We start from the raw sequence: 18,825 nt of genomic DNA on the forward strand, positions 1-18,825 counted from the left end.
ACTGCATGAAGAGACAGAGAAGGTTAAAGAAATGAGAGGTGGGCTGATTTAGAGTTTGGTACGTTGAGTTAAGTCCATCATTGTGTCAGAGTACTTTACTCCCACCATACCAAGGGTTCACCATCCACCAAATTTAGAGTCCTGCAGCGGTTTCTGTCATTGTATAAAAGGTTTGACGGATAGTACATTCAAAATGATGGTACCGTCCATCAAACTTTTAACAGGTTTTTCTTTTTTCCAAAAACTAAATTGTAAAGTGGGACTTTGTTTTTGAGAAACAAAAACGAATCCCCTCCCACACCATGGGAGTTTTCGCCCAAGTGTGTAGATCATTTAAACATTTTTACCCGCTTACCGTCACGTTTTTCATGCCGGTAAAGGAACAAAAAACTGGTTGTTCGACCGCCCTTTTTCATGGCAGTATGGGAGTACAAACTGGCCATTCAACCGCCCACTCTAAATCGGTCGAGCCCCTTACTCCTTCAGGCCATCGAAGGAGTATGTCAGCGACGAAGACGGAGAAGTCTCCATTGGTGACATTCTTATGGTCCACGCGTCTGTAAATCAGGTGGGCGGACCTTCAGTTTGGTCGAGAGGATACTCCGTCGCTGCCAAGCTCTAAATCAACCCCAGGATAACAAAACTCATACAAGGAGAATCCATAAATCCACCGTTGAGGTCAAATCAAGCCTTTTAGATTGAAAAGCATCGAGGATGAACTTCAGGAAACATCAGGGGACACAGTAAATGCAATGTAAATATTAAAACGGATTAATTGGATGTGAAAATAAAAGTACAATTTTCTACATTCGTTTTTGTGCTTTTGTCACAAAGTGCATCCGGGCACAAAGTTAAATTAAACTAAATGCGTATGGGGGAGTGTTTAGGTTATTGTCATTATACCCCTATTCCTTGGCCACTTAAAAGTTCAGTTGGGGTGTCCTTACTGCTGATTGCAAAGTTGTGACTGACAGGCATATATTTCAGAGTTAAAGTTGAGTAAAGCTGTGCGTGGAGGGGGAGTATGTGTGTGTGTTTGTGTTCTAGATATGCTTGTACAGACCTAAGGATGAAAACGTGTTCCAGTGTTACAGACACGCAAGGTTGTGTCATGCAGGTGGCTGCGTGCCTGTGTTTTTAACGGATGTATGATGTAACAACGCGAGTCATTACAACGCGTGCAGTTACAACGCAATCGTTACAACGACTGCGATGTTACCACGCTATGCCATTACAACGCAAGTCTTTACATCGACTTGCGCTAGATGGCGTGCTAACATTAGAAAAGTGTAATTTACTATTCCAACTCCAGTCCACTTAACAGTAGGGAAGGTGCTGGGATAGTAAACTACACTATTTGTAATGTTAGCACGCCATCTAGCGCAAGTCGATGTAAAGACTTGCGTTGTAATGGCATAGCGTGGTTACATCGCGTCGTTGTAAAAGTTTCGTTGTACAAGTAGTGCGTTGTGAAAGTTGCGTTGTAAAGGTTGTTTACCGTTTTTACCCATTGATGGGGTGACGAACAGCAAAGTGCGTGTGTGCCTAATATAAACATGTCTCTTTACCTGAGACTGTGAGTTGACGTTGGCCCCATAGTTCACAAGTTCTCGCACGACCTCCTCTTGCCCGGCCAGGGCGGCGATGTGCAGTGCTGTGTTTCCTTTCTAGAACAGAGCAAGACAAGTCAGGGCAGATCAGAACCAAAGTCTTTGACACGCTTTACTTTCTGTGTCTCTATCTGCTAGGAAAAGAAGTCTATAACTAAGTGGCTTTTCGTGCCTCTACCTCATGAGACAGTCATATTTCCATGTACATGTTTTCTATCCTTCATCATCTGCCTCTCTTTCTTTGGATGCTTTCTGTTTGTGTGTCTCTCCGATCTTTTGTTGCACTGTTCGTGAGGCCCTGTCTCCTTGTATGTTTATCTTTCCTTTCAGTTGTGTCTTGCGTTTTACCGCTCTCTCGTGTTCCTTGTCCTGCAGTCTTTCCTTGTACATGGCGCACTATGTTTCCTTACTTTTGTCCCTCTCTGTACTGTCCTTTCCCTTTCTTTGAACTGCTACCTGTTATTGCACTTTTGTTTCCTTTCTTTGTTCTTGTACCTCGTCTCGAATTTCTCTCTCCATTTCCCTTTTTCTTTAACTTTTTATCCCTCTTTTCTTGCCTTCAACTTTCATTGTATTTCCGTTTTTCCTTGTACGTAGTCGTCTCTATCAACACACCTGTGTTTTTGCCCTAATATTTTTCTTTTTCCATGTACTTTTTTCAGTCTATCCATGTCGTGAGCTTCTCTTGCCTTCTATTTGTGTCTATCGTTCCTTGCACTTATCTTCATCTTTCCTTGTGCTGCTATCTGTCATTGTACTATTTCTTCTTTTCCCTGTACTATTGTTTTTCTTTGTACTGATCTTTTTACTGTAACTCCTTTCTTCCCCTCTATATATATTGCTTTTTTGTACTAGTTTCCTTCTTTGTACTTGCCGCTCTCTTTTCATGTATTTCTGTCTTTTCTTGTAACTCTCTCTCCCTTTGCTTGCACACCTAGCATTAACTTTTATTTTTGTCAGTTTTTCATTGTACTTTTCTTTCCCTTTTCTTATACCCGTCTTTCTTTGTACCTAACATCTCTTTCATTATAATTGTATGGTTTCTGCTTGCACCCCGTCTGTATTTTTCTTTCCTTGTCTGCTCTCCTTATTTTTATTTCTCTCTCCTTTTTCTTGTACTCCTATCTTCCCTAGTCTCTCTTTTCATTGTACTCCTGCGTCATTCATTTCATTGTACTTTCCTTGTGGCAGTCTTTCATTGGCATGTGTGCTTTCTTGCCTCGTATTTTTGTGTCTCTCTGTGCACTCGTCTTCCTTTTGCATTCTCTCCTTTGATTATTTATGCTTCCTTCTTTGGAATAATTTCTCTTTATCTCTGTGTCTTCATTTGGTACTGAGCTCAACAACTAGTAATGTATGACCGGTTTGGTTATTACCAGAAATTAGCGTCCCTCTTCTGCCTCCTTTGGAACAGTCCGTTCCACTAACAGATCCCGGCTGAGAGCTAGAGGGGCTAGATTTCTTTGGACTATATCCTGACCCAGAAAGTACCCTAGGTCGAGATCTACTGTTTCCACATTACTAAAACTATTTAGAGTCCATTCCAATCCCTCCACTCAATAAAGCAAGCTAGCTCCTCTGGCCACAGGCCACTTGTGGAAAGTGGCTGGCTTTACCTGTAATATGTGACCAGTGCTTGTCTCCCATCGGCCCCTGCGAGGCGTGATTATCCGGAATATGTATAATTGATGACTTGTTTCTGAGAAAAACCTTGATTTCCTTCTGATTAATTTGAACCTCCATCCTTTGTTTAATTTATCATTAGATTGAATTTTGGGGCCCCCTTGAAGCTTACTCTTCTACAGTCCTCTGTAGGTGTTTCCTGCCAAATGTGCTTCTACAATTCTTATTCATTTGCCAGTGGCTGCGTTCGATGCCCCTTCCCAGGTGGGTTCTGTCAATATGCTGCAATGCTGACTGTGCATGCGGCTAGGCTAACTAGTTTCTGTGCCCAGATTAATTAAATTCTATGTGGATCATTCTTAGTTTCACGACAACCTTTCGAGCTATTTTTGTCGTGTATATTATACGTGACATCTAGCTTTTCAAAGGTTCAGTCCTGAACCCATTTAGGTCTGGCATTTCCTGGGTTTTCTGTGAGCTTTACGTTTTTGATATATGTGCATTCTAACCCTGGGCATAGTTTATGAAGTAGCGCCACGCATAGCTACGCGAAGTTCACTTCGCAAGCTACGCGTAGGTTCGCAAACTGCGTAGTGCACTGTGCAAGATGCTGTTCGCACAGATTGCACAGTGCCGGATGCTTGTCCGCACTGTACAATCAGTGCAAACTGCATCTTGCACAGTGCAAGCGGTCGTTTTCTGCTACTCGAGTAGATTTCTACTCGAGCGGCAGCTTTCTCAACACGGACTGGTAGTTTCTCATCGCGAGCGGTCGCGAGCATACGCAACCACTCGCAATGAGAAACCTGACCTCCCCGCGTTGAGAAGCTCGCCGGGAGGTTTATTTTCCACACTCGCGATCGGTAACTTGATGTTGCTGATCGTGAACGAGGAAAAAGTCTCGCCGGGATGTCATTTTGCTTGCTCGCGGTCGCCAACTTGACGTTGAGGACCGCGAGCAAGCAAAAAATTACCGCTGCACTACGCTACGGTACGCATGTTTGCACTGTGCAACGTGCAATTCGTGTAGTGCGAAGTAGCGCAAACTTCACAAACTACGCGAGTGTAGCGTAGTGCTTTGCCCAGGCTTAGTGCATTCACTATGGCTGGACGAAGCTCTGCTTTGCAACACTCCTGTCAATTAGTTGCAGCATCTGTGATCCCCTGCGTAGAAATCCAGCAATGCTGATAATGGTAACTGATATTCTTGCTACCTGTTTTTGAGTTGGGCTCGGCACCCTTTCTGCTTTGTATGTAATTTGCCTGCTCTTCCATTCTTTCTGGTTTATGAGGGCCATGTAGTAAGTAACCGCTTGCCTTGGGGAAGTTAGCACCAGCTCTGCTTGATTCACATCACTGCCCTTTCTGTGTATTTTTTATGGTATAGACAATTGTTTCGGTGCAGTTGCCTCCCAGATTTACACCACATCGAGCTCATCTATACACGAGCGACTGATGTCCTGTAAAATCATTTTTTATGACTTGTAGTACTGAATTGTCTTACCACATCTGTGTTACCCTATATTACGCACCAACCGAAATTGTGCTACTCGCTAAGACCTCTGCTGATAATTGTTCTTCTTTTTATTTGTCTTGCCATGTATTTTACTGTGTGGTTCTTTTGTTGCAGCTGGCGCTGCCTTCCTATTCAGGGCAAGTAATTCCTAATGCTTCATATGTGTTTCTCTCTTTTATTTGAGTTGAGCAGGTTTTTTTGTATACGTGTCTTTGGGTGTCTGTTTTTTCGACTCATGGTCATGCCCTGTTCTCATGATTCTCTGTCTCCTGGTATCAGTGCATTAGCCTTGTGTTTTTGTGAACCCCATTCTCCCCCTCATCTCACTTGTTGCTTACCTTGGTTGTGGTTTCCAGAATGATTTCCTTGTGCAAAAGTTCAGTCACCATTTTGACATGGCCCTCCTTGGACGCCAAATGCAAAGCATTCAGCCCATTCTGGAAAAAAGGAACATGATAAGACAATATTCATACCCCGGTCATCCCTGTCTGTCTTCCAATGTTCTCATGTACCCCATATGCCATGGTATTTTACTAAAATGTCAAGTTTTTCTGACGTTCAGCAGTTACTTCAACTCCACAATATTGGCTCCCAACATATTGCCGTGGTAATTCTCAAAATTGAAGGGAGCACTACTAAATATCAATAGAGCACGTGAGTGATTCAATTATATGATCATTGAATTACGCATCAATCAGTCCATCAAAATGGAAAGTTCTTCATTCAATCCATAGATACATGAGAACCATAATCTTGAATCTTCAAAAGAATTTTATTTGTATCATACAACAATCCAGCCCAGCCAATGCGTTTCATCCCTCCAAGAGGACTTCATCAGGGATAAACATATTTCTGTCAATACTCTCAAACTCTCTCCTGTGCATGTGCGGAAAAGCTTGTAACAACGACCACATGGTTGATGATTAATTAAATAATCAGATAATTGAATACGCTCAAGTGCTCTTTTGACATTTAGTAGCGCTCCCTGCATTGTTGAGAATTGATTCACAAGAAGGTTGGAGTCCGTGAACGGTAGGCTGTTTACAAAGGTGTAGCGCAGTACTTTGATTTATATGTAATAACACTTGTGTGGTCGTGGAGAGCCACTACTGCGCTCATTTTGGGATTTTTGATACTGCCAAGGTAAGTAAGACAAGAAATTAAGAATAGTAAACCTAGACCTTCCAGTTGATACCTTAATGATATTTTGGTAGCTAAGTTCAGGTCTATAATATTTATCTTGATATTTTGACATACAACGAAGCCATACTTCCTACCCAGTTCTTAATTCATAAAGAAACAAGTGCCGGGACACAAAGTTTTGCTCAGAAGCTCGCAGCCAGTGCTAGCCAAGGTCAGGGTGCCAAATACCAAGGCTATGTAGCCCTGATTCCACCTCGTGCCTCTTTACCCCTCAAGCACACAGTCCCTACCTCTTTATTTCACTCTTACATGTTCTTTTTCATTCTTGCTTTTGCCCTTTGTCAGTATTTTTCTATCTTTCTCTTCCAACTACTTTCATTCTTTTGTGTTTTTCTCTTTTTTGCTCTGGGTCAAAGTCTGATGAGGAAAAACAAGCGCTGGTCCCCAAAAATGAGTCCTGGTGGGCCATACCTGTAACCACTGACACAAATTAAGCACTGTTCCTAGCGTGTCAACCAATCTGTTCCACTGGCCACCAGTATGGGAACAGGACACTCACATCCATGCACTCTCTCAGCTATAAGGAACAACAGCCAGCAAGAACCATACACTTACAACCTTCATAAGTAACTCACTCACAGATCATTTTCACCCAGCAAGGACAGAACTCATTTACCTATTGGGAACACCAGGCTTACATCCAACAGTAACTGCACACCCACAACCATCCGAAACTTGATCTGAATGACCTTCAAGAACAAAGCTCAAAAACAACCTGGAATATCATGTTCACACGTTCTCAAACAGCACCCAAACACACATCAGGCACAACAACCTCACAGCTATAAGGAACTAGAGATAGAACTCAAGCCGATTAGGCGCAGCATGCTTACAGTCAGTAGGTCCACCACACACACACAGCCATCAAGAAAAGCACTCATAACCGCTAGGAACAGAGCGGCCAGAGCCATCAAGAACAACACACTCGCAGCCATTAAAAGCAGCACTCACACATCTGGGACAGCATGCTCACACTCAAGAGGAACTGCACACTCACAGCCATCAGGAACTGCACACTCACAGCCATCAGGAACAGCACACTCACAGCCATCAGGAACAGCACACTCCCTGCCACCCTGAAGGACAGCACATTCAGTCATCTGGAACATCACTCACATACTTATCAGGAATAAAAATCATGCACACCCACAGCCATCAGGAGCAGCACACTCCCTGCCACCCTGAAGGACAGCACATTCAGTCATCTGGAACATCACTCACATGCTTATCAGGAATAAAAATCATGCACACCCACAGCCATCCGGAGCAGCACACTCATATCTATAAAGAGGAGCACAGTCACACCCATTAATCAGTGGAACAAATCTGAAACAGACTAGCCTCAAGGCACCAAAGGGTTGCCTTCTGATCCCAGAGAAATGCCAATGGTTGAATGGTCATAGAGGATCAGCGCTCTTCTGCATGGCTGAGTTACAGTATATTTTTTTCTATGTCCGGGCACACTCGAAACAAAATCAGCGAGTCAAAGTTAGGACTGAACAAATATATATATATATCTTGCATATTTCTGTAGAGAAGGGGAAGATCTTTCTCCAAGTCGACTTTTGAAAGGTCTTAGGCGAGATTCTCTGGAGTGAAAGTGCGATCAATGCTGTATACACGCCCTGGCCATGGTCGATTTCACTAACCCATAACACCAGGTGCACTAACTCTCTGGCCTCTACTTAGTACCCACCAGTTCTCTCTCAAGCAGTACAGTGGTCCCACCCCATGCCGTGCTCGACAGGTATTCTCCCTACACCTAACCTACAACATGTTCTATATGCCAACTCTTTCCCCAAAGCTCTATACCGTACCATGCTCTACTCTGTGCCCGACATTCCCTGTTTTGTGACACTACACTTCCACATTGTGCCCTGCCCCGCATTTGTACATACTGTGCATACCCCTCCCCAGGTACCATACCCCTACCCCACAGCATGCTGTATTCCTCAGCTGTCTACTCCATGTTGTATACTCAAAGCTTCCTGCCATGTTCTTTAGCCTAGCACGCCCCAACAGGAGCTCCAGATTCCAGCTTCTGGGAATCCCACCCCGTTTATCTTGTGCACCATCCTCTGCCCAACAACTTTTACTCCAGAGCTTTTTCGACGTACATGTCTATGGCCAGATCCTCTGGATTCTGTCCCCTTGTCGTGCTTTAGACTCTCAGACACTCAAATCTTTCTCAACCCGATCAGATATTCTCGGTTTCAGTATCCTTCTTGCCTGATGGTCTGTCCTTGTGCCTTACACCTCATTTATACCCCCTCCCTCTTCCCTGTGACCTGCACCCCTTGATGTCCCTCTCGTTCTCTGCTATGCCCTGTACCCCATCAGCCATTGTTCCTATTGTCTGTATCACAAGAGTGAGCCTGCCTCTGCTCCATCATCTATACCCAGGAATGTCCACACATGACTCCACACTACCCCGCATTCCCCATACTCTCCACCACATCATGACTGACATCTTCTACATCTGCACATCCTCTTTCTCATAAACTACTTTATGATCCCCTCTACTATGGACTATACTCATCTCACTGCTAGGACGGAAGCGCCCACCCTTCCAGGATGCGTTCTCCATCTCCCCCATACTCTACCCCCCATGGTGCTTTCCCCCGCTCTCTCCAATGTATTCTAATCTATCTCTCTCTAGCATGTATATCTCTCGTGATCTACTCCTCCTCTGTCTGTAACATGTATATCTCGCAGGATCTCTTCCCCCCCCCAAACATATATAACTCTCAGGACCTATTCATCCTCCTCTCTCTATCTATAACATGTATATTTACTAGGATCTATTTCTTCTCTTTCTCTGTAACATGTACTTCTCTCTGGACCTATTCAGTCTCCCTCTCTATAACAAATATATCTCTCAGGATTATTCTTTCTCTCTCTCTCTATAACATGCATATCTCTCTGGACCTTTTCCTCTCTCTCTCTCTATAACATGCATATCTCTCTGGATCTTTTCCTCCATCTCTCTCTCTCTATAACATGCATATCTCTCTGGACCTTTTCCTCCCTCTCTCTCTCTAACATGCATATCTCCCTGGACCTTTTCCTCCCTCTCTCTCTCTAACATGCATATCTCTCTGGACCTTTTCCTCTCTCTCTCTCTCTATAACATGCATATCTCTCTGGACCTTTTCCTCCCTCTCTCTCTCTATAACATGCATATCTCTCTGGACCTTTTCCTCCCTCTCTCTCTCTAACCTGCATATCTCTCTGGACCTTTTCCTCCCTCTCTCTCTATAACATGCATATCTCTCTGGACCTTTTCCTCTCTCTCTCTCTATAGCATGCATATCTCTCTGGACCTTTTCCTCTCTCTCTCTAACATGCATATCTCTCTGGACCTTTTCCTCCCTCTCTCTCTATAGCATGCATATCTCTCTGGACCTTTTCCTCCCTCTCTCTCTATAGCATGCATATCTCTCTGGACCTTTTCCTCCCTCTCTCTCTATAGCATGCATATCTTTCTGGACCTTTTCCTCTCTCTCTCTCTATAACATGCATATCTCTCTGGACCTTTTCCTCCCTCTCTCTCTATAGCATGCATATCTCTCTGGACCTTTTCCTCCCTCTCTCTCTATAGCATGCATATCTCTCTGGACCTTTTCCTCCCTCTCTCTCTATAGCATGCATATCTCTCTGGACCTTTTCCCCCTCTCTCTCTATAACATGCATATCTCTCTGGACCTTTTCCTCCCTCTCTCTCTCTAACATGCATATCTCTCTGGACCTTTTCCTCCTTCTCTCTCTCTAACATGCATATCTCTCTGGACCTTTTCCTCCCTCTCTCTCTCTAACATGCATATCTCTCTGGACCTTTTCCTCCCTCTCTCTCTCTAACATGCATATCTCTCTGGACCTTTTCCTCCCTCTCTCTCTCTAACATGCATATCTCTCTGGACCTTTTTCTCCCTCTCTCTCTCTAACATGCATATCTCTCTGGACCTTTTCCTCCCTCTCTCTCTATAACATGCATATCTCTCTGGACCTTTTCCTCCTCCCTCGCCCTTGCTCCGAGCCCTCCGTTCCCCATCCGTGGTGATTGCGCCCCACCCCTCGCTCGCCCTGTCTCCCTGAAGTTCATTCTTCCTTCTGTGTTTACACACACCCTGGTAACGCAGACAGCTTTATTCCAGCTCGCGGATGGCCCAGGCTATTGTTGCTGGGATACCCCCGGGATCCGTGCCCAGTGCCGAGGGTGCAGCAGCTGGCGCTGGTTCCCCCCACGGGCGGATCCTGCCAGGGCCCGTGTGTGCGGAGGCAAAGCGCGGAGGGCGGCGGCCAGCGGGGTCTTTAGAATGACTTATGCTGGCTTTCTGCTCCTGTTCGGTACCCACAGTGAACTAACAATGCGCGAGGCCTCCCTGATGGGTTTTTATCAGTGTTTGATATAGCGCTCAGAAACCCCGAGGCAGCAGAGCGCTTAACAACAATGATTCACTTAGTGATAGAGAAGGGATTTTTGTGCAACGTTTGCAGGAGATGATGTACATACAATAGTGAGTATAAGGCACGCGAGGGCTACATACGCTCGTAGTCCACACCACTACAGCATTAAGGCTCGTAGCCGAGATGTACTTTAGCGAATAGAAGCACTCACGAGTGACGCACACAGTATGAATGGGAAGATCAGTGCAACAGGAAGGCTTGTAAAGGATATATGTAAAGGATAGATTTGTTGTGACATCCCTCTGAGGCGGAAAGCCGGAGGTTCGAGCGTTTGAATGTAAATTGGTTTTAAGAACAAATTGAAATTGATCTTTGTAGTTAGCGCTTGCACTCTCTATTTTAAACTTGCTTTTGGCACTCACCCTGCTCGGCTGCTTCGCCCACTCCTCGCGTTCACGGCGCTGGAGGCTGGGCTTGCCGCTGCTGGGTTCAAGGGTCTGGTCGCACCTGCGCTGGGATTGCCCCGCCCAATTGACCTACTTAAACCTGTTCTCTTCCCCGCTCGCACTAGATTTGTTGTGACATCCCTCTGAGGCGGAAAGCCGGAGGTTCGAGCGTTTGAATGTAAATTGGTTTTAAGAACAAATTGAAATTGATCTTTGTAGTTAGCGCTTGCACTCTCTATTTTAAACTTGCTTTTGGCACTCACCCTGCTCGGCTGCTTCGCCCACTCCTCGCGTTCACGGCGCTGGAGGCTGGGCTTGCCGCTGCTGGGTTCCAGGGTCTGGTCGCACCTGCGCTGGGATTGCCCCGCCCAATTGACCTACTTAAACCTGTTCTCTTCCCCGCTCGCACTAGATTTGTTGTGACATCCCTCTGAGGCGGAAAGCCGGAGGTTCGAGCGTTTGAATGTAAATTGGTTTTAAGAACAAATTGAAATTGATCTTTGTAGTTAGCGCTTGCACTCTCTATTTTAAACTTGCTTTTGGCACTCACCCTGCTCGGCTGCTTCGCCCACTCCTCGCGTTCACGGCGCTGGAGGCTGGGCTTGCCGCTGCTGGGTTCCAGGGTCTGGTCGCACCTGCGCTGGGATTAGCCCCTCCCTCCTCAACCCCTACATAATGCAGACTCAGCGCAGCGGGCAGGCGCAGCGGGCGCGCCGACGGCGCGCCGAAGGCGCGCCAAAGGCAAGCCCGTCTGCGCCCGTCCGCGTCCTGAGGCGCCCGGCGCCCCGAAACTCTGCACCTGTGGGTCCCTCCACTGTTTATTCAATATCTTATTCTCCGACGAAGCTCTATAGCCTTAATACAGCCTCTTCTTCCTGTTCTTCGTTGGACTGCTCTGACCCGGCCCCCTTCAGATGCGCACACTGCAATTTCGTTCCCACTGCCTCTTTTTCCTCTCATCTATTACGTCCCTCTCCCTACAAGTTTTGGAGTATTAATTGCCGTTCCCTGCCTAAGCACAGTGAACATATCTTTGATTTTTTATCTTCCACCCAGCCTGATGCTATGTTCTTGACGGAAACCTGGCTTCAGGCAATCTCCGGTCCTGACATTGCACGTGCCTTGCCTCCCGGCTATGTTATTGTCAGGCAAGACAGAGCGACCGGTAAAGGCGGGGGAATCGCGATTATTTTTAAAGACATCTATTTTGGCTCCCTGGACGCTGTCCCTGTGCCTCATTGCGAAGCTGCACTTTTCAAGCTAGTGCTCTCTCCACGACTAACCTTATCAGGTTTACTCATTTACCGTCCCCCTGACAAACCCACACAGTGGTTAACCTCATTTACAGATCACATTGCCCCCTTTGTTATGAAGGCAGCCAATTTTACTATCGTAGGAGACCTAAATCTTCATCTAGAGGACCCTCTAAATCGATTAAGTGGCTCGCTTTTATCCGACTGTGAAGCCATCAATCTAATACTACTTAACAAGGGTCCCACTCATCAGGCTGGGCACCTACTCGACCCTGTTCTCTCCAATATTTCGCTTGACTGTACCTATCCTGCTCTTCCCCTTGACTGGTCCGATCATTTTGCCATCCATTTCACACTACCTGTTGACGTCAACAGGTATTCGCCTCCCTCCGAGAAGATTCTTCACTCTAGAGCCTGGTCTAAACTTGACATCCTGGCCTTTAATGCTTCTTTGATGGCCAGCTGCCCAGACACCAATCTCGAGTGTAATGTTCTGGCTCAGGAAGTGTCACATTGGCTTACATCTAATACAGATCACCACCTCCCATTGCTCCGCAGGCCACCTACCCCCCATCTCGTCCCCGCCCCGTGGTTTACCGATGCCTTAAAAATCGCTAAATCTAAGTGCAAACATCTGGAGAGGCTCTGGCGCAAATCATATTCAAGTAATGACAAATTAATCTATCGTGCAGCACTCAGGCTATACCATCAAGCCTGTCGAAAAGCAAAAGCACTCTTTGTTTCTCAGTCAATTGCTAAGGCTATAAATCGACCTAAAGCCCTATTCGCCATGGTCAAGAATTTGGCTGGCTCTAACACTGCCCCCGCACCTCCTGTGCTTGGAGAAGCGCAATGCAATGAAATAGCCGACTTCTTTCTATCTAAAGTCGAAGCCATTTATAACACATTGTCTTCTGTCCCCCACGTCCATGTGTCCAACCCTTTCACTCAGGTTCCACTGACTTCATCAGCTCAGCACACATTGCTTTCCAAATGGCCTCTGCTGGATGCTAACTCTTTGTCAGCTTGTCTCGCCAAAGTCAATTCAGGCTCCCCCTTGGACCCTGTTCCACCGAACATTCTTCGCCAACTTTCTTCTGATGCTCTTCTGATTATCCAAGAACTTCTTAACTCTTCTCTGAGGGAGGCCATTGTTCCAGACGATTGGAAAAGGGCTCTGGTGGTGCCCCTTCTGAAGAAACCTGGCGCCGACCCTAAAATTCTTGCCAACTTTCGGCCTATTTCCTTACTGCCCACGTTCTCTAAGATCCTTGAGCGTCATGTCAACCTGCACCTTACTTCACACGTGGAATCCACTGGGTTTTTACATCCTTCCCAATCTGGCTTCCGCGCCCAATTTTCCACTGAGACCACTCTGCTGGGGGTCACTGAGAACCTTCGTTTACATCTCGATCACGGCCAGACTACGGCGCTTATTCTTCTGGATTTAAGCGCCGCTTTCGATACGGTCTCACATTCTATTCTGCTGAAAGTTTTGAGATCTCAAGCAGGGGTGTCGGGCTCGGCCCTCGACTGGCTGTCCTCGTTTTTAGACCATCGCACCTTTCAGGTGGTCTCGTCTGGTTCCTCTTCCTCGGTTCGCTCATCAGCTCACGGGGTCCCGCAGGGGTCCTCGTTGAGCCCACTGCTTTTTAACCTCTATGTGAAGCCCCTCGCTTCCATCGTTGAAGACTCTGGTCTCTCCTTATATTCATACGCTGATGATACCCAGATTATTTTCTCCCTCTCCTCTGCTGCTGCTAACTCTCCTTCCATTCTCAAACTTGGACTTGGGCGAGTCGCTGATTGGATGCAGACCAATCTCCTGAAATTAAACGGAGACAAAACTGAAGTGCTCATCCTAGGTAAGCAAAAACATCTCTGGGGTCCTTTACATTGGCCGGCTGAAATGGGTCCCGTACCTGTTCCAGTGACTCATGCCCGCAATCTCGGTTTTATAGTGGATGACTCTCTCTCCATGCGTCAGCAGGTGGTGACGGTAGCGGCCACCTGTTTTTCCATCTTAGGTTGGCTACGCAAAATCTTAGGGGTGCTCCCAGAGGGTTCCAGACGCCAGGTGGTCCAGGCCTTGGTCACCTCTCGCCTGGACTATGGCAATGTACTTTATCTTGGCATCACTCAGGAGCTGCAGCGAAAACTTCAGCTGGTACAGAACTCTGCAGCTCGCCTCCTCTGTAAGGTTCCGTGGAAATCTTCAATCTCCCCTTTTCTCAATGACCTTCATTGGCTTCGCATCACTCACCGAATCAAATTTAAGGCCCTCTGCTTTCTGCATAAAATCAAGCAAGGGTGCGCCCCTGGCTATCTCATGGCCCTTGCTCAACCTTATTCCCCCTCTCGCACTCTCAGATCGTCCACTCAGGGCAATTTTAGGACCCCTCGTTTCAAACTGGCCAGAATGGGCGGCTGTTCTTTTTCCTGTATTGCCCCCAAACTATGGAACTCTCTCCCGTCCACACTGAAATTGGAACCATCTCTCATCAAATTCCGCAAGGACTTAAAAACCTGGCTCTTCTCCGCACAACTTCATTGATGTTCTTCATGAATCTACTGGCGCCGGGAGACCCCTTGCGGGTAGCTGCGCGCCCTATAAATTCAACACCAAATATGCATGTGTGGTGAGCTATCGGGTCGTAGGCATGGAAAAGGTACACAGAAGAGTGAACGGCAGCAATGAAGAGGATGTAGTCATGACAAGAAGTACAAGAGGGTGACACTTGTGAATGCTTCATCCCTTTGAGGGAGGTCAAAGCCAGAAGTACAAGAGGGTGACACATGTGAACCCTTCATCCCTTTGAGGGAGGTCAAAGCCAGAAGTACAAGAGGGTGACACTTGTGAACCCTTCATCCCTTTGAGGGAGGCCAAAGCCAGAAGTACAAGAGGGTGACACTTGTGAACCCTTCATCCCTTTGAGGGAGGCCAAAGCCAGAAGTACAAGAGGGTGACACATGTGAACCCTTCATCCCTTTGAGGGAGGCCAAAGCCAGAAGTACAAGAGGGTGACACATGTGAACCCTTCATCCCTTTGAGGGAGGTCAAAGCCAGAAGTACAAGAGGGTGACACTTGTGAATGCTTCATCCCTTTGAGGGAGGTCAAAGCCAGAAGTACAAGAGGGTGACACATGTGAACCCTTCATCCCTTTGAGGGAGGCCAAAGCCAGAAGTTCAAGAGGGTGACACTTGTGAACCCTTCATCCCTTTGAGGGAGGTCAAAGCCAGAAGTACAAGAGGGTGACACTTGTGAACCCTTCATCCCTTTGAGGGAGGTCAAAGCCAGAAGTACAAGAGGGTGACACTTGTGAACCCTTCATCCCTTTGAGGGAGGCCAAAGCCAGAAGTACAAGAGGGTGACACTTGTGAACCCTTCATCCCTTTGAGGGAGGCCAAAGCCAGAAGTACAAGAGGGTGACACATGTGAACCCTTCATCCCTTTGAGGGAGGCCAAAGCCAGAAGTACAAGAGGGTGACACTTGTGAACCCTTCATCCCTTTGAGGGAGGCCAAAGCCAGAAGTACAAGAGGGTGACACTTGTGAACCCTTCATCCCTTTGAGGGAGGCCAAAGCCAGAAGTACAAGTGGGTGACACATGTGAACCCTTCATCCCTTTGAGGGAGGCCAAAGCCAGAAGTACAAGAGGGTGACACATGTGAACCCTTCATCCCTTTGAGGGAGGCCAAAGCCAGAAGTACAAGAGGGTGACACTTGTGAATGCTTCATCCCTTTGAGGGAGGTCAAAGCCAGAAGTACAAGAGGGTGACACTTGTGAATGCTTCATCCCTTTGAGGGAGGTCAAAGCCAGAAGTACAAGAGGGTGACACTTGTGAACCCTTCATCCCTTTGAGGGAGGCCAAAGCCAGAAGTACAAGAGGGTGACACATGTGAACCCTTCCTCCCTTTGAGGGAGGCCAAAGCCAGAAGTACAAGAGGGTGACACTTGTGAACCCTTCCTCCCTTTGAGGGAGGCCAAAGCCAGAAGTACAAGAGGGTGACACTTGTGAATGCTTCATCCCTTTGAGGGAGGTCAAAGCCAGAAGTACAAGAGGGTGACACTTGTGAATGCTTCATCCCTTTGAGGGAGGCCAAAGCCAGAAGTACAAGAGGGTGACACTTGTGAATGCTTCATCCCTTTGAGGGAGGCCAAAGCCAGAAGTACAAGAGGGTGACACTTGTGAACCCTTCGTCCCTTTGAGGGAGGCCAAAGCCAGAAGTACAAGAGGGTGACACATGTGAACCCTTCATCCCTTTGAGGGAGGCCAAAGCCAGAAGTACAAGAGGGTGACACATGTGAACCCTTCATCCCTTTGAGGGAGGCCAAAGCCAGAAGTACAAGAGGGTGACACTTGTGAATGCTTCATCCCTTTGAGGGAGGTCAAAGCCAGAAGTACAAGAGGGTGACACTTGTGAATGCTTCATCCCTTTGAGGGAGGTCAAAGCCAGAAGTACAAGAGGGTGACACTTGTGAACCCTTCATCCCTTTGAGGGAGGCCAAAGCCAGAAGTACAAGAGGGTGACACATGTGAACCCTTCCTCCCTTTGAGGGAGGCCAAAGCCAGAAGTACAAGAGGGTGACACTTGTGAATGCTTCATCCCTTTGAGGGAGGTGAAAGCCAGAAGTACAAGAGGGTGACACTTGTGAATGCTTCATCCCTTTGAGGGAGGCCAAAGCCAGAAGTACAAGAGGGTGACACTTGTGAATGCTTCATCCCTTTGAGGGAGGTCAAAGCCAGAAGTACAAGAGGGTGACACTTGTGAACCCTTCATCCCTTTGAGGGAGGCCAAAGCCAGAAGTACAAGAGGGTGACACATGTGAACCCTTCCTCCCTTTGAGGGAGGCCAAAGCCAGAAGTACAAGAGGGTGACACTTGTGAACCCTTCCTCCCTTTGAGGGAGGCCAAAGCCAGAAGTACAAGAGGGTGACACATGTGAACCCTTCCTCCCTTTGAGGGAGGCCAAAGCCAGAAGTACAAGAGGGTGACACTTGTGAATGCTTCATCCCTTTGAGGGAGGCCAAAGCCAGAAGTACAAGAGGGTGACACTTGTGAATGCTTCATCCCTTTGAGGGAGGTCAAAGCCAGAAGTACAAGAGGGTGACACTTGTGAACCCTTCATCCCTTTGAGGGAGGCCAAAGCCAGAAGTACAAGAGGGTGACACATGTGAACCCTTCCTCCCTTTGAGGGAGGCCAAAGCCAGAAGTACAAGAGGGTGACACATGTGAACCCTTCATCCCTTTGAGGGAGGCCAAAGCCAGAAGTACAAGAGGGTGACACATGTGAACCCTTCCTCCCTTTGAGGGAGGCCAAAGCCAGAAGTACAAGAGGGTGACACATGTGAACCCTTCCTCCCTTTGAGGGAGGCCAAAGCCAGAAGTTCAAGAGGGTGACACTTGTGAATGCTTCATCCCTTTGAGGGAGGTCAAAGCCAGAAGTACAAGAGGGTGACACTTGTGAACCCTTCATCCCTTTGAGGGAGGCCAAAGCCAGAAGTACAAGAGGGTGACACTTGTGAACCCTTCATCCCTTTGAGGGAGGCCAAAGCCAGAAGTACAAGAGGGTGACACTTGTGAACCCTTCCTCCCTTTGAGGGAGGCCAAAGCCAGAAGTACAAGAGGGTGACACATGTGAACCCTTCCTCCCTTTGAGGGAGGCCAAAGCCAGAAGTTCAAGAGGGTGATACTTGTGAACCCTTCATCCCTTTGAGGGAGGCCAAAGCCAGAAGTACAAGAGGGTGACACTTGTGAACCCTTCCTCCCTTTGAGGGAGGCCAAAGCCAGAAGTTCAAGAGGGTGACACTTGTGAATGCTTCATCCCTTTGAGGGAGGTCAAAGCCAGAAGTACAAGAGGGTGACACTTGTGAATGCTTCATCCCTTTGAGGGAGGCCAAAGCCAGAAGTACAAGAGGGTGACACTTGTGAACCCTTCATCCCTTTGAGGGAGGTCAAAGCCAGAAGTACAAGAGGGTGACACGTGTGAGCCCTTCATCCCTTTGAGGGAGGTCAAAGCCAGGAGGTATTGTTTCTAGCCGCAGTGCATTTAGAAACATACACTCAGCAGCAACACGTGATAAGGCTGCAAAGCTGAACTATATCGTCGGCTCGTCACATGATCAGTGTTTGGGATGGTTGAGTGTCTTGGACTTGAATATTTGAAGTGCTGGGGCAGGAGTGCGGGAAGGGAATTCCAGGTTCAGAGGGCATTTCCTTAGAAGGTGCTGTCGAGGAGACTTTTTTATTAATGCAAGCGGTGTGAGAGGTAGGGTAGGCTTGCTTTTTAAAGTGCAGTTTTTATCCAATAGTTCCAGTTTTTGTGTGAGGTGGATGGTGGGGTTTAGATCCTTGGTTTATATGTGAGACAGTCTGGGGCTTATTTACAAGCCCCTTGCGCCTCCGATGTGTCACTTTTTCCCATATAAAAAAGTGAGGAACCGGCGGCGCAAGAGGCTTGTCTTATAAGATGAGTGACTTATTGTGCTAATCATTTAAGGGTGTTAAAAATGGAAGAGATAGTGTCACATTTTCTCGTAGGAGTGATCAGCCCGGTTGTAGAGAGGGTTTAGCAGGACATAGGTAGGCCTTTCAATAGATTTCGCAGCCTTAGGTAGGTTGTTTACTGCATGTAGTTTATCTGTGGGAAGGATCGTTAAACTGGTTGGCAATAGGAAGAACGCATTCTTTTGTATGTTACGTTTTATCCAGGGTGTGTTGGTTTAATATATATATGAAACCATTTCATATGCAATGATGTGTGA

General features: G+C 47.0%; 1 protein-coding gene across 5 annotated transcripts in view; it reads right to left on the bottom strand.

Annotated features, from left to right (window-relative positions):
• ANK1 (ankyrin 1) overlaps positions 1-18,825 on the bottom strand; it is an 826,509-nt gene that overhangs the window by 531,703 nt on the left and 275,981 nt on the right. For all 5 annotated transcript variants that reach the window (XM_085634053.1, XM_085634051.1, XM_085634052.1 and 2 more), the window contains exons 3-4: positions 5,088-5,186; positions 1,569-1,667 (exon numbers count right to left, since the gene is read on the bottom strand). In XM_085634053.1, coding sequence (XP_085490179.1) covers positions 1,569-1,667; positions 5,088-5,186 — 198 coding nt within the window. The remainder of the gene's footprint in view (positions 1-1,568; positions 1,668-5,087; positions 5,187-18,825) is intronic.

This window comes from Triturus cristatus, chromosome 11, assembly GCF_964204655.1.
Source record: "Triturus cristatus chromosome 11, aTriCri1.1, whole genome shotgun sequence".
NCBI lineage: Eukaryota > Metazoa > Chordata > Amphibia > Caudata > Salamandridae > Triturus > Triturus cristatus.